Source organism: Rattus rattus, chromosome 9 (genome assembly GCF_011064425.1).
Source record: "Rattus rattus isolate New Zealand chromosome 9, Rrattus_CSIRO_v1, whole genome shotgun sequence".
Taxonomy (NCBI): domain Eukaryota; kingdom Metazoa; phylum Chordata; class Mammalia; order Rodentia; family Muridae; genus Rattus; species Rattus rattus.
Genome location: NC_046162.1, coordinates 69584670 through 69600871, shown reverse-complemented (window position 1 = coordinate 69600871; position 16202 = coordinate 69584670). Strand labels below are relative to the sequence as shown.

Here is a 16202-nt window from a genome sequence, read left to right as displayed (position 1 = left end):
TGCTGGGCTTATAGGCATGAGCCATTGTGCCTGGTAGATTTTTCTCTCTTATTTGGAAATTAAGTGATCTGAATGGGACAAGACAGCTTAGCTTTTCAGGGTCACAAAAAACACCAAAACCAAACAGGCAGACCTCTGGCCTCTACACCCACACTCATGTACATACATCTCCACATGTATGTATACCTACATGTGAACAATCACATACAAAGGAGCATATAAGCTACATTTGGCTTTGAAGGGCATAGTGTCTGTTCCCCATCTAACCTGGGAATCAGTCCTGTCCAAGTTATGTTCCTGGGATAGCTTTATAAGATATTGGTGCCCCCACTCCAAATCAGGCCAACCAATCACAACCTCTAGGAGAAAGGCTTTACCATGGTGTTTTTAAAGAAGTGATTCTGACATGCATTTAGGATGTGGAATGCTATGCTAGAAGGTTTCATCGTTCAGAGTCCTGGCTGTGTAGTTTGATCTGGATTTTCTAGCTATTTAAATTCAGCCAGGGCTTGTGACACAATCCTGCTACCCCAGCTATTCCGGTGGCTGAGGAAGGAGATTTGACAATTTGAGAGAGTAGCCTGGGCTGCATAGTGAACTGAAGGCTAGCCCAGTCAACTTAGTGAGTCCTTGTTTCAAAAGTAAGAATTAGAAAAAGGGTCAGGGCTGCAGATATAACTTAGACTCAGTGTTAGAGCACTTCGCTAGCACAGGAGAGGCCCCAAGTACATGCCATACTGAAAAAAATGAACCTTTTAAGAGCATTTTTATTAGACAAAAATGGGGATCATAGTGCGTAGATGGTCATACAAGGGGTGATGAGATGGTTCAATGGATGAAGATGTTTGCAGTGGAGCCTAAACACCTAGGTTTGATGCTCACAACACGCATGGTGAAAGAGGAGAACCAGATCCCAAAAGTTGTCCTATGACCTCCACGTGCAAATCTTGGTACACACAAGAGGACAGGCACATGCATGTGCAAACATGCGGTGTGCGAGAGCACACACAAATAAATGTACAGTAGATTATCATCCAAATTTGATGATATTACATAGGAAAGCACTTAACTACGTACTTAGGATCACTTAGTCTGGTGTTTGATAAGGGATCAATTAGTAGATGGTGTTATGGTTACTGTTACTATTATCTTTAGCTTGGAATGAGGACTAAAATAGCTGACTAGAGGCATCTATTCTCTAGAGGCTGGGCTCAGTCTTTGCTTGCCAGCACTGATAAACCAGAGGAAACCAGTTGGTAAGCACATGTGTCTGATAATAGCACCCCAGCACTTTGGGGGGTCTATGGAAGATACCAAAGAGATGTTTCTTCCTCCTAGAAGGTCGGATGAGAAACTGGGTTTTGGAGCAGAACAATGTGTGTGTGTGTGTGTGTGTGTGTGTGTGTGTGTGTGTGTGTGTGTGTTGATCAATATTTACTTTGGTGATCGCTTGGCCACACTCAGGATTCAAGCTCAATTCCTTTGGCATACAAGGACTGTGGGACAGGGATCATTTGGATGGCTGGAATGTCTTTCAGTTAAAATTAGAACCTTAGGTGCAGCTGGATTCGCTGAGCAGCTCCACCCACGTGGTGGTGTTGAGGGGCCTCTGCGGCCCAACCTTTTCTGCATCAGTTGCTGAACTTTCCACCGTGTTAACAGATACATTTGTTGCCAGCACAGTTCCTTCTAACCCCTCCAGCTTCTGACCCTCTGCCGAGAGATGGCAAACACAGTGAAACTGTTTCCGCTGAGAAACCCTTGGGGAAGGTCAGTGGTCTGCAAAGGGGCTGCTGCCCAAAGTGTCGTTGCGAACAGGTGTCCCTTTGCCTGTCACAGATCTGAGCTGCAACTCCTGCTTTCTGAGTAGCGGTAACGATTTACTAACTGAATCCAAAGCCTTGGCTTTGCCTGAGCATCTGGCCTCAAAGGTTAAGCGGGGCCCTTTGAATGTCAAGCATCATGGGTTGTAAATTAAAGGGCCCCGTGTTTCCACCCACTCACACCAAAAGTGTCCACGCAGAGGTCCCTTCCAGGGCTGGAAAGACCCACAGATTCCCCAGCATGCGTCTGTATGTGTACTCACTGCTGCTTGGCTTTAAACTGAAGCATGCTGGGTATTTTGAGCCCACGTGGAAACGTGTTTTATGCTCCCCCACAGTTCTGGATGCTCTCTTCCAGGTGCATGAATAATCAGAGTGGTCTTGGGTGTTTTTGGAAGCAAAGGTTCCAGAGGAAAGGACACACTTGAGAAACGCTAGATTAATCAAAGAGCTTTCCAGTCTGCTGGGTCTGGGATTCAGTTGGTTTCTTGAACCTAACACACTTAGACGTAAACTGTCCATAGGGTGGGAGTTGGCTTGTGTCCAGCTTCTTACGTCAGCTCCTTATATCAACACTCCGGAGTTCCTTATGTGCTAGTCCAGGAATTTGGAGCCTTTCCGGGATGGCTCACTGAGCCAGGGACATCAAAGTTTCCTTCTGTGGCAGTGAGAATACAGAGGGAGGAAGCCTTCATCCTGGTTGCCTCAACTTCCCGCCCACGATCACTTTTGTTATTTATACCAGCCAAACTCGGGGAAGTCGCATGACCACAGTGTGTGTGCGCCACATACAGCACTTGTCTTGGAAGAACTTCTTACACGCGAACCTTGTGGAATCCCTGGCCTCTGGCTCAACCAGGGATGAGAGTGGGGTGTGTGTGGTGTGTGTGTTGTGTGTGGGAGTGGCGGAGCCCGTCATGGTTAATTCAATGCAACATGTGTATTCAGGATGTTTTCATAAAACATGACCTCATCTCTTCCAGCCCACGGGCTGTCATTACATTGGTGGTCACTTTTGACTTGGCAACAAAAATAACGCCTCTCCTCATAGATTGCACATGGGGTATTCTTACCTCCCGCCAAGAGGCGGGCAATCAGAACCGTGACTGATAACTGCCTCATCAGAACTACTCACTGACTCAAGGAAAAACAAAGCAAACCAAAATAAATTCGCACAAGACCAGCCAGGCACTGGGTGGATTAAACAGCTGAGGAGACTCCCTCTTCCAAAGAATTGTAGTTTTGACTTAATAGTTAGTACTAGCCTCATGCACGCCAGGTGGGTGTGGACGGTTTGTAGGGGTCCGTTCTCTCTCTCTTCGTCCTAATCAGACACGATCAACTGGAAGACAAATTCATCTACTCAACAAAGGCCCCTGAAGTACCTGGGATGTCTTGGCTCTCGCAGTGTGGAGACACACAGACATTGGGAATAAAATAACACACTTTAGAGTGGGGGATGTCATGAAAGGAATTGACAAAATTAACACTTATATATGTTATATATGTTATATATATATAAGGCTCTGTTTATATATGTTAAGTCCAATAAAATCAAAGGATGTTTGTTTGTGTTTGTTTTCGCTTTGTTTTGTTTTAGTTTGGTTTGGTTTTTTTGAAACAAGGTTTCTCTGTGTGGGCCTGGCCATCCTGAGCTCACACTGTAGACCAGGCTAACCTCAATCTCAGAGATTTGCCTGCCGCTGTCTCCTAAGTGCTGGGATTAAAGTCATGCACCAGCACTGCCTGGCTTTTTATTTAATTTTTTTTTTTTTAGAACGACATATTTCTTTGTTGAAATTATTGGCTATTCCTAGAGAGGGACTGTCTACCCACAGGCCATCTCTTAGCTGAAAAAGAGGCCTTGAGTTACTGATGTTCATAAAACGGCTTCTGCTCACAGGGGGAAGTCCAGCCAAGCAGACCACCTGGGAAGGTGGGCATCGGGTCCCAGCACTGGCTTACTGGCCTGGCAGAGTTCCAGTCAATGTCACCAGCACCGCCTTGTTAAGGTAGGAGATCTGAATGACCTTTGGCTGTGGGCGTTCAGAGCCATTGTGGGCATCGTGGGTGGCTGGAGATCACAGCAAACTCACTGCTCGTTGGTTACCTGTCTTGGGCAGGAATTCTGTGTCCTCCCGAACTCTCACGACAGCAGTATGGATTTGCCTTGAAGCAATTTCACATGGCAAAGCAGGCTGTGTGAAGGGCCCAAGCCCTCTCCTGGGGATGATACTTGAGTCAATGAGGCGCCTTGCTGGTCTCTACCCCTCAGCTCTCGTTCTTTAGCGTGTGCTAAAGAGAAAAGCAGCCAGAGGGAAGATCCTGTGAACTCTACTTATTCATCCCTGGGATTAGGATAGGTGTCCCAGGCGGCTTTGAGAAGCCTGTGCATCACTAGTGATCAAACGGCCCCAGGAAAGAAGTACGGACACTGGAATGCCCTGGAGGCCAGGGAGGAGACAGGTGGCCCAGGTGGACTAAGAGGAAAAGAATTCATCGTTAGGGGAGGATGTCATCCAGCCCTGGGCAGCACAGCCTCCAATTGTCTCCTCTAGGAACGCATTTAGGTGGGAGCATTATGTGTGCGACCTCCCTCCAGTGTATTCATGCTAATAGATAAGGCCAGTTTCTCGGCAGGAATCCAGCTACAGTGGGTCTCTGGGGGCATTGCCACGAAAACTAAGGAACCCTGCCGTATAGCTGGGACCCCTCACTAAGTCATTTTAAAAAGTGTTCATCTATATACTTAATGGGCGTGTGTGTGTGTGTGTGTGTGTGTGTGTGTGTAGAAATCAGACGTCAACCATTGGTGTATGTGTTCATGTGCAGGTATGTCTGTCTGTCTGTCTCTGTCTCTCTGTGTGTGTGTGTGTGTGTGTGTGTGTGTGTGTGTGAGTGTGCCTATGTGCATATGTGCCTATGTGTAGAGAAACCAGACATCAACCATTGGTGTATGTGTTCATGTGCAAGTAAGTCTCTCTCTCTCTCTCTCTCTCTCTCTCTCTCTCTCTCTCTGTGTGTGTGTGTGTGTGTGTGTGTACATGCTTGTCTGTAGAGAGGTCAGAGGTCAACTCCTGGTGTCATTCTTTGAAGCCACCCACCTTCCGTTTTCCTCTATGACTTTAATTTCTAAGACTTGTACATGCGAGGGTGCTTTGTCCACATGTGCTTGAGGTCAGCAGATGACATCAGATCTCTTGGAACTTGGAGCCACCGGAGCCATCATGTGGGTGCTGGGAACCAAACGCAGGTCCTCGGTAAGAGCAGTGAGTGCTGTTAATCTCCGAGACGTCTCTCCAGCTCACCTTTCTCTTTGAGGCAGGGTCTCATTACGATCTGGTGGATCAATAGTTTGGTTAGGTATCTGGCCAGCCAGCCCCAGGGACACTGCTTTCTTTGCCTACATATCACTGAGACCACAAGAGCATGCTTCCACACCCAACTCTTTACATAGGTACCAGGGATCAAACTCAGCTTGTATGACATGCTTGTATGGCAAACTTTACCAACCGTGCTATCTCCTGGGCCCGACTTCCCACTGATTCAGATGGGTCATTCCTGTCTGGGTTTGCCCTGTATTCACCAACACAGCACAACCTCCATAGAAGCACTTCCTCATGCCCTCAGAACAATACAGTCTGCCTGGTCGAGAGGTTCCCTGGCACCAACCTGATGGGTTCTGGCAGGAGAACAATGCCAACCAGAGGAAAGCGAGTATCGCCAGTGCTCTCCGACATCTCCAGACCCAGAGGGAAGGAAAGGCTCAGACCAAAGCCAGGACCAGGAGGGTCAAGCAGCTCTGACAGCCCGGGGGAGTGGGTATTACCTCAGCCAGCCCCCATCCCCTCAAGGGTTGTGGGTCATCCCTGGGCTATCAGGAGGGGGCAGCATGCAGTCTGTGGGAGCCAGCAGGTGTGACAACAGCCACACAACTTGGGACCGTGATGTCAGGCTGTCTGGAAGAGGGCCAGGAGGACAGTTTTTTATAGATCTGACCGGGGTGTGTCCAGACCGCTTATCAAGGGGGCAAGCGCTGAGCTGCACAGGCACAGATAACTCCATAGAGTCTTCAAAGCTTGGGGTTTCACTGCCAAAACGTAGGCAGTGGCTTTTCATCTGAGAACTGTGTTTGTAGCTACCAGCAATTACAGCACCACAGTTGGCTATTGCCTCGTGGATCGTCAGAGAACAAGGGTGGAGGCCATGGTTTGGTGACTAAAGAGAGTCCTTGGTAGAGATAGTGTTTTCCTGAGGGCCTCTTGGTACTTTATCAGAAGAAAACTATTGGAGCACGTCGGCCCCTCTCAGGACGTGTTCGGTGTGAAGTTAGTCTGGAGGGCAGCTGATCTCTCCCTCTTGTTCTTCTCCCAAGTTGATCCGTGCCAGTGAACACGTGAGTGGGTGGGGCTTCTTACTGCCTTTTCCTGTGGCCCCTCAGGTCAGCCCTAAGGGGGACGTGATTTTGATTCATGTCCTAGGATGGAACGCTCACATTTCCCTGTGTGGGAGCCTGGACTTGTCACTGGTTCAAGTACTTTGTCCTTTGGGGATAGAAGTCATCCGTAGCGGAGGTAACTTCTTCATGGCCAGAGTTCCTTCAACTTCTACTCAAATGGCCCCAAGAAAGCATGGCGTCTTAAGATAGTCGGGTTAATATGTCTGTACTGTCATGAATACAGAAAATGTTATAAACAGAGTGCAGGGGTGTCAGGGAGGGGGCGGGGGAACATGACGGCTTAGCCTACTAACGTGACCTGAACTCCATCCCTGGGTCCCACATGGTGGAAGGAGGGAACTGACCCTGCATATTGTCATCTGACCCTGCTGTGCCCACACACAGACGCACCACAAAAAAAACTAATGAATATAATAAAAATTAAATTTAGAAAGGGCGTGCCGGGGAGCGTTTAGCATGGATCTCCTTGGCTATCTTTTAGAGATTAATATATTCGGACATGTGCCTAAGGGATATAACAGTATTTCAGAAAGACTTTGCACGTGGCTGCCCCTCTCCAACCCAGAGCCGGAAGACACAATTATCAAATATAGGTGATCTTTACTTATGGCTGCTTCCAACTGTGGGCGAAATGTTGCCCCGGAGACCGGAGAGCAACAGTGATGAGCCAATCAGCTTGGGTGTTCTCCATGCTGAGAAGTTCAGTTGCCTTCAGAAGAATGGCTTTGGGGGCAAAGTAGAAAAGGTGCGATGGTTTTGCCCTGCAATTCTAGCTCGGGGTTTCTGGAAATGTAACATTGTGTATATTTTGAGCCAGGTTAATTCTTTGCTGTGACGGGTGGGGTCTGCCCTATGCATTTTGAGATATTTAGCACAATGCCAGGCCTCTTCCTGGTTACTGGGGCAACCACGGTGTCCCCTGGAAGGACAAAAAGAACCTTAGGGAAATTTCTCTCAGTCTGTGCCTGAGATGGGCGTCTTCGTCCCTGTTGTCCATGGAGGACTGACCACGTGTGGTACATGAAATGGACATCCCCATCCGTGTTCTGGATAGAGTATCACATCTGGCAAGAACAGAGGCAAGCCAGAGGTGGCTGGACTGTTAATTCCATTGGAAAATCAGCTACCCCCGGGGGCTCTGCAGACATTAGTAAGACGGTGGTTATATGGAAGAGGTAAAGGTCAGCAGACTCTGTCTTGTCTGTAGGCATAGAATTGGGTGCAGATGCAGACACCTTGTCCACAGCACCTCCTGTGGTCTATATGGTACCCCCTGGGTGGTCCCCAGCCATGAATCCCCTTTCAAGGCCATCCGTTCTTTCCTGGGTCTGGCAGTGGTAAGGGGTAAGGGAGATGGGTTAATGTCTCTTTCCTGCCTGCTTGGCCGATGTCCATAAGAGATATTCACTATTTGTCGTTTGGTATTCCCCTGAGGCTTCTCTGAAGTAGATGCTTTTTTGGTGACAGGCTTGTCTGTGAGAGAGACTCAAGGGTGGGGAGCTACTGAGACGGGCTGCCAGTCAAGTGTGAACGCAGGCTAGTCCCCGAAGCCTCTGCAGGGTGACTAAGACCAGGAAGGGGTGGGGACCTAGCTTTTTTCAGGAGTAATGAGAGGGACCAAACAACGCAGAAAGAAAATTACAATTAAATGCTAAAAAAGAACCCGTTTCTATGTCCTCGGGACAGTTCTAGTCCTCCACTGGAGGTGGTTCTGTTCCCCACTCTTCTATTCTTGGCATCTTTCCCTACTCATCTCCCTGGGAGAGAGGAGATGAGAGTCAGTCCTTATCCAGGTCCAACTATCCCCAACCTTTCCCTGATATCCCCCTGTCCTCGTTAGGGTTTTACTGCTGTGAACAGACACCATGACCAAGACAATTCTTATAAAGGACGACATTTAATTGTGGCTGGCTTACAGGCTCAGAGGTTCAGTCCATTATTATCATGGCAGGAACATGGCAGCATCCAGGCAGGCATGGTGCAGGAGGAACTGAGAACTTTACCTCTTCGTCTGAAGGCCACTAGCGGAAGACTTGCTCCGGCGTGGTTAGGAGGAGGGTCTCATTGCCCATCCCCCACAGTGACACACTTTCTTCCACAAGGCCTCACCTACTCCAGCCAGGGCACACCTCCTAATACTGCCACTCCCTGGACCACTCCCTGGGCCATGTCTATTTAAACCACCACACCCCACTTCTCTCTCTACCCATTGTTGGGTCAGATTTCCCCCTAGTACGATTGTGCTCACTTCTATGTAAACCCTCTCTCCTGTCCTCTCCCTGACACCCAACCGTGGAGCCCAGGGCTGTTCTACCAGAAGGAGGCCCGCATGTGTCACTCCTTGCTCACATAGCCTGGGGTTCAGCCGTTCTACACCCTCCTCACCACCCTGCAGTCTCAACTCCCTTTGACACCTTGTTTGAATAAGAGCACCAACCGGTTGGATGGGATGTTGCAAGCCTCGATCCCCGCCTGTCCCCGCCCCCTGGGAGGAGAACAATTGCTTAAACTTAGATCTCCAAAGTAGCCTGGATGGCATAGCAAGATCTTATTTACAAACACACACACACACACAAACAAACAAAAGGTACAGAAACACACACATCTCCTCCGAACAAATTTCAGAGAAACACGAAAAGACAACGGTTTTGTAAGGACAGAAGTATGTGGAAGATCGACCCCAGCTCGCTCAGGGATCAACTTGCCCACTCAGGCTAGCCTTTTGTGTCACCGTGCAGAAGCCTGCGTCTCCTTTCACGAGTGGGTCCTGCCTTCCCTCCCACTATGAGAGGGTCCATGAAGTGGTGTTTGTGGGACAGAAACCCACTTATACATCAGGCCCTCAAAGGATAGTGCCAGAGCCCGTAAGGTATTTATGTGAGGGTGGCAGGGATGTAGCTGAATTGGTAGACTGCTTGCCTATAAAGTCCAGGGTTCAATCCCCAGCACTGCCTATACCGTCCAGGGTTTGGTGGTACAGTAATCTAGAGTGTCGAGCTACACGACAGTCATGTCTCGATTCTCATTCAGTAGGAACACATATACAAGCATAGGACCTGAGTCTGAATTCCCAGAACTCACATCGGAATAGACCAGTGCATGCCTGTGACCCCAATACTCTGGGGGGATGAAGATGGTAGGGGTCGTTGAGGCTTGTTGACTGCCGGCCTACTCTTCTGCATTCTGGTGCGCATGCTTGCAGTGTGCACCTGTACATACATGTACATGCAACACACACACACACACACACACACACACACACACACACACACAGGCAAAGCAAAGTACTTTAAAGCGGAGTAAAATGGTTTCTTTATATATTTGTCTTTCATGTCAATAGTTATACAATGTAATTTCTTTTAGACTTCTTTTTTTTTTTAAAGATTTATTCATTTTATTATATATAAGTACACTGTAGCTGTCTTCAGACACACCAGAAGAGGGCATCAGATCCCATTACAGATGGCTGTGAGCCACCATGTGGTTGCTGGGAATTGAACTCAGGACCTCTGGAAGAGCAGTCAGTGCTCTTAACCACTGAGCCACCTCTCCAGCCCCTAGACTTCTTTAAATTTTGCGTCTAGGGGGTGGCATGTGCATGCGAGTGTAGCTACAGGAAGTTGTGAGCCGCCTAATGTGGGTGCTGGGAATCAAACTTAGGGCCTCTGCAAGAGCTGAGCTGTCTCTCTAAACACCTCTCTTTTTTTAACAGAGGAAGAAACCCCATGAAAACAGGGATAAAAGGCCAAGCATCGCAGTGAACACATTGAAGTGCAGAGTTGGTTTTGCAGGTTTGGGGTTCGGCTTTTGTTGGTTTGTTGTTTTGTTTGTTTGTTTGTTCTATTTCTTCAAGACTTCGAAGACTTCCAGGACCTGTTTCTTGGGTTAAGACCGCGGCATGGAAGGTCAGCAGCAGGCCCTGTAAGACAGATCTGCCCTCTAGGTTCCCATGCAGGAAAGCCCAGGTCTGTGTGGAGTGCTGCATGGAGGATTTCCTGGTCACGGGCTAACCTCAGGGGCTGGGCTCCTGCCATCCTCTGAGGAATGACTTTCTGACAGCCCAGGCATGCCCATGCTGGACTTGGCTCCCTTGAGCAGTGAGAGATAGCGAACCTGTTGAAGAGTTTTCTCTGTGTGGGACAGTTCTCCTTGTGTTCTGTGAAGACCTCTGAAAGGCATACCAGACTCTGACACACTGGGATTCCCTCGAGTGTTTAGATTTGGATTAGTGCTGTGGTAGGATGCCAGACCTCGTGATGCAGAGGAGGAAAAGGAAAGTGTGTAATTCATTCTGAAGGTTAATACAGTCTGTTTCCCAGACTCGCCGATTTGACCTGTCTGTGACGCTGACGTCTCCTAAGATGGCAAAAGAAAGTCTCAAGTCTGTCTGTCTGTCTGTCTGTCTGTCTGTCTGTCTCTCTCTGTGTGTGTGTGTGTGTGTGTGTGTGTGTGTGTGTGTGTGTGTGTGTGTGTAGGCCAAGGACAACCTCAGATGTTGTTTCTCAGGCACTGGCCTAAAACTCATCAATTAGACTAGGCTGACTGGCCAGTGAGACCCAAGGATCCTCCCATCACAACCTTCCCAGTGCTAGGAGGATGGCGGGGATCTTTGTAACATGGATTCTGGGAACCACACATGGGTCTTCAGCCTGTAAGGGAAGCTCTTTAATTACTGAGCTATCTTCCCAACCCCAATCCATTTCAAAATATAATATAATATAATGTGTGTATGTGTGTGTGTGTGTGTGAGAGAGAGAGAGAGAGAGAGAGAGAGAGAGAGAGAGAGAGAGATCTCAACCTTTTCAAGCCACACTGCACACTGTAGAGCTCTGTGTTTCCTGGTTGGTGGCGGAGTCCTTGGACTCTGGACAGGTTTCCAGACTGTTCTGTACTCTGTTGCACACTGACTCTGCATGCCTTGACTGCACACCTGTGTGGACTGCCAGCTCCTGGAGTGCCTATCTCAAGAGATAAACTACCAGTTTTGTGAACTGTGAAAGCCCCAGGCAAATAGAAACACTTTGTCCCACAGTCAATGAGAAATTCTGCCTCAGGTCGTAGGCGGAGCCCCGGAGAGGGGAAGGAAGTGGGCAGGTTAGAGATGCCACGCATGTGGTGGGTCCTTTCTGCAGCCTCCGTGAAGGGCAGAGAGCTGTGCTCTAGAGCTCAGGGTAGATCCGTTGGGAAGACCTGCTTGGCCCTGAGGGATTACCCACCCATGATCCCGAAATCTGATGTTGTCCTGGTCTCTGGGTACCAGTACCGCTTTTCTGGGAAAGTCAAACCCAGGACTGAATTCATGTTGGCCCATCCCCTTGCCTTGGCTAGTCCCATTGGTTGTCAGTTTCTTTGACCCCTCAGCTCTTCCCACCCCTACCCCATGATTTGAGCACAGTAGGCTTGTGGGAGGTATGCAGTGTGGTAAAGTCCCACGTGACTTTGAAACAACATCACAGATCACAAGCCTGCAATCTTAGCCCTCATAAAGTGGAGGCAAGGGATTCCAGGTAAGACTGGGTACAAGAAACTGTTTTGACAAACAAAATAGAGACAAATAAACTCGCATTAACAGCACCCACCAAACATATGAACAGTGGGCAGGGCTTGGGAGATGGCTCCTTGGGGAAGGCTCTTGCTTTGAGAGCCTGAGGGCCTGAGTTTGGATCTGGAGGGAAAGAGACCCTGGGAGTTCACTGTTCGGACAAGCTGAAATAGCGAGAGACCCTGTCTCCAAAGGGGAGGGGGGCATCTATCTGATGGTGACCTCTGACCTCCTCACAGGCCCATATGGGCAAACACACACATATCCTACACGCGTTAAGAGCATGAACTTCAAAAATCGATATTAAGGGCTGGAGAGATGGCTCAGCGGTTAAGAGCACTGACTGCTCTTCCAGAGGTCCTGAGTTCAATTCCCAGCAACCACATGGTGGCTCACAACCATCTGAAAAGAGATCCGATGCCCTCTTCTGGTGTATCTGAAGACAGCTACAGTGTACTTATATATAATAAATGAATAAATCTTCAAAATAAAATAAAATGTCTTTATTTAAAAAAAATCGATATTAATTTTGATATTAAAATTAATGCCCTCAAGTGACAGACTAGTTTTGAGGTTGTTTTTTTTTCTTTTTGTATTTCTGTACATCCTAAGGTTTTTTTTTCCCTACTAAAATATTCACTGTTTTGTAACGGTGGAGAAAAAAAGAGTTAAAGGCGAGTGACAGACGTGAAGTGTTTCGCACATCACAACTGAAATTTCACATACTTCACCTAAGGCTAAATTTTCACGAGAGAGACTCGGGCGATGGAAAAGGAACTGAGTGTTTTCTTGCAGACACCTGCCACCCTGCCGCATGCTATTCCCGATAAGACAGAGGCTGACTCTTAGTTTTGGGGCTCAAAGGTGTGACTCTGTTAGTAATTATCAGATAAACCACCATCAAAGCGCCGGGCTTCCTCTTTTCCGTATCCCCCCCTCCCCGAGTGTTTTGCTCACACATCCACCCTGTGAGGCAACTATTCTTACTAAATTACACATCTTACAGGATAGGAAACCAAGGCAGTAGATGTCAAATAAGCGGTAAAACTGGATGTGAGCCTAAATAGCATCTGGCTACGTCCTGCCTGGCTGTCCTAGCAGAAATCTCAGGCAGAGCTCCAAAGAGACATAGGCAGTGTGGGCTGTAGGAGGGGCGGTCGGCTTTGGCCCTGGCCTGGTGCAGGCAGGTTCAGGTCAGAGGAGGAGTGGGGAAAGAGTTGGAAGAGTTGACGCAAACTGTGTCGTGTTCTTTCTGCAGCTTGCTTGACATCTTCCCCACCGTGATAGCCCTGGCGGGAGCCAGCTTGCCCCCAAACCGGAAGTTTGATGGAGTGGACGTCTCTGAAGTGCTCTTTGGCAAGTCACAAACGGGGCACAGGGTAAGTGGAGGAAGCCAATGATGAATTTTAGAGATGAACCACATCCAATGATTCAGCCTGTTAGTCCAGATCTATACTTATATTTAACATTTTGATGTATGGTAGAGGTGCGTGAATATTATCTCTGAGGCTTAATTTTATTCTTCTGCCTGTGTTCAATTTTCTGACACAGTTTTGTTGGATTAGATTCCTGTCCAGTTCTAGACTCTTCTGGAATAGAAACTCTCTGAGGGCAAGGGTCCCATCTTCTGGGGTCAGGTTTCAGTTCTTACGTACCTAACAGCATCTGTACCTAGCCAGCAGCCAGTGCATGCAAAATGAATGAATGAATGAATGAATGAATGAATGAATGAATATGTCAGCAAGGTCTCTGTATTCCCAATCTACTCCCAGCTCTGGGAGGCTCGGCACACACTTTGCATCCTGTTATTTTGCTGTTGTTTGCTTGTTTACCTTTGAAAGATGCTCTTGCAACGGGCTGACCTTGAACTCCCGTTAGCCGAGGTCTTTTGAGTGCCGGGACTGCAGGTATGTATCACCACAGCTGTTCCTGAATCAGCAGCCCCCAGCGATGACTTATGGCTTCTGTGTTTCCAGCATCACCTCCTTGCTGCCCTCTCCTCAGAGTGCTCAGAGGCACCAAATTAGCAGCCAGGAAATGTCAGTCCTCCTGGGCTTTCCCTGTCACTTCCCTGCCTTTTCCGAAAAGGAAGAGGAAGTCAGAGAGAGGACGCTGGAGGAGGTCGGAGACAACCCCCACTCCCAGTAAGGCCAATGAGCACCCCGCTCCCCAGTTGGAAACCTATTCTTCAGAGGGTCTATTTATGTCTTTGAGGGGCCCCATAGGAGAGATGTGCTCATGGGTACTGTCTCTGGTAATTACTGAAGCCTTCCCCAGGCCAGCCAGAGCCTGGGCCTTGAGTGGTCCACCCCACTCCTGCACACATCGATGAAGTCTTAGGACGTGTCAGATTAGACCTGAACACTCCTACTCTCAGGTCACTCCAGCATGCCTGTCTCTGTAGAGCGGTGTATTGTCTAGGCTTGGCCCTTCCGAGAAGCACGAAACAGGAAGATGGTTTCTGCCTTCAGCTGAACGTCAGTAGTGTTTGATGCTGGCAGTGTTAGCCAAGACTTCTCTCGGGAGGTTCTCCTGAGCTTTTATTGCCATGGCTACTGATAGAGTAATTGGGGTCACCAGGAAGTAATCTTGACGTTGTCAAGTCTCCTGTGGACTGCAGCTCCCTCATGGGCTTACTTCCGTACCGGACAGAGCCTTGTTTTGCTTTAGCATCCGATTTGCAGAGTCCAGGAACTAGGTGGGAGAAACAGACACAAGTCCTGACACCTTCGGGAAACCGCATTGTATTGGCGACCCAGCCCAAGTGGGAGCTTGTTTACTTCCTTATCACCCTGTGACCTAGCAAGAGGGCAGCCGGCTTGCTGCCTACCGAAAGCTTCAAGGTAAATGCCATTAAGTCTGTGCCCAGCCTCAGGCCAGCTTTCTGTGCCCCCAGATAAGCCTTCAGAACAGGGCTAGCTTCCGGTGTGTGCATGGGACACCCAGATAAGCCCACTTCGGAATTCAAGAACAGGGCTAGTTGATGGCCACGGATTTGAGTTTGGTCTTTTCTGGTCAGCTTAAACTGTTGACGTGAAAAGACTAAATTGTCTCGGGTTCGTAATAGTTTTAGGGGAAGCAGGGAAATCAAAACAAACGACTTTGTAAATATCTACACATCCATCCATCTCTCTATATAGTACATTTGTATCTCTTTAAAATATTTATTTATTTTTATGTGCCTTGTGTATACCTGAGTGTATGTGTTTTATGTATATATATATACATATATATAATATATATACAATATATATACATATATATAAAATATATATTATATATATACATTGCCCACAGTTATCAGAAGGCATACGATCCTCTGCAAGCGGAGTTACAGACAGTTGTGAGCCCCAGTATGGGTGCTGGGAACCAAACCCAGGTCCTCTGTAAGAGCAGGCCTTGCTCCTAACCACTGAGCTATCTTTCCCACCCACGTACCTTTCAATCAGTGCAGTTTGTATCCGCCCACAGATGTGTCCTCCATTTAGAAGGATTCTAATACGGGTTGGATTAAAGCCATTCCAGTTTCCAGAAGCCCAAAGAACTTCCTAGATGGTGGGCTCAAAACGCTATGTAGGTGCCTCTCAGCCACTGGCTTCTCTATATTGCAAGGATAGCCCCAGAGGTGAAGAGAGAAGCAGATATCTTCATCCACCTCTCAGGGCCATAGGAGGAAAAGGCTTCAGGGAAAACACTGGCTACTGGTTTTCACACCCATGACCTCATGGCCTACTTCATTCCCTCTAGGAAGGTTGCTCCTGTGAGGCCCCAAGCTCTGCTGCAGCTGCGTAATTGGCACATTTTATTTTATTTATTTTTCTTTTTTCTTTCTTTTTTTCAGAGCTGGGGACCGAACCCAGAGCCTTGCACTTGCTAGGCAATTGCTCTACCGCTGAGCTAAATCCCCAACCCCTGCTTTGCACATTTTAACTCCTTGCATCTGGCACCGATGGGCTATGAATGGGGCGGTGAGAGAGGAACCATGAAGAGAGGGCCGAGAACGTGAGAGGGGAGGACCTAGTGACCTGCTTTCTATTCGCTTGATTCCAAGATGGAAGCTGGAGGTGGTGACATCATGGGTGGTAGAGCCATGTCCCAGGCTCAGATATTGTCAACGAAGGCACGGTGTTCTCGGGATGTCTGCATTGGTCGGCATAGTCCCCTCCAACATGGGGCAGCAGTGCGCTATAAGCAGTTCGGCACTCCGGAAGCCAGTGAGCCCAGGAAGCGTGAATACCCATCGGTTCTCTTAGGGAGGCCCCTAGTGGTGAAAAATGTCACCAGGAGTGATGTGTGAATGATTGACACCTGTCCCCCATCCCCCGCTTTGTGCAGGCTTCTGCCTGATGGGGTGGAGGACAACACCTCTGGGGACAAT

At 48.4% G+C, this 16202-nt stretch overlaps 1 protein-coding gene across 3 annotated transcripts in view; it reads left to right on the top strand.

Moving 5' to 3' along the window:
* The window catches only part of Arsg (arylsulfatase G), a 114603-nt gene that overhangs the window by 87714 nt on the left and 10687 nt on the right, over positions 1-16202 (top strand). For all 3 annotated transcript variants that reach the window (XM_032912605.1, XM_032912606.1, XM_032912604.1), the window contains exons 9-10: positions 3727-3835; positions 13083-13203. In XM_032912605.1, the coding sequence (XP_032768496.1) occupies positions 3727-3835; positions 13083-13203 (230 nt within the window). The remainder of the gene's footprint in view (positions 1-3726; positions 3836-13082; positions 13204-16202) is intronic.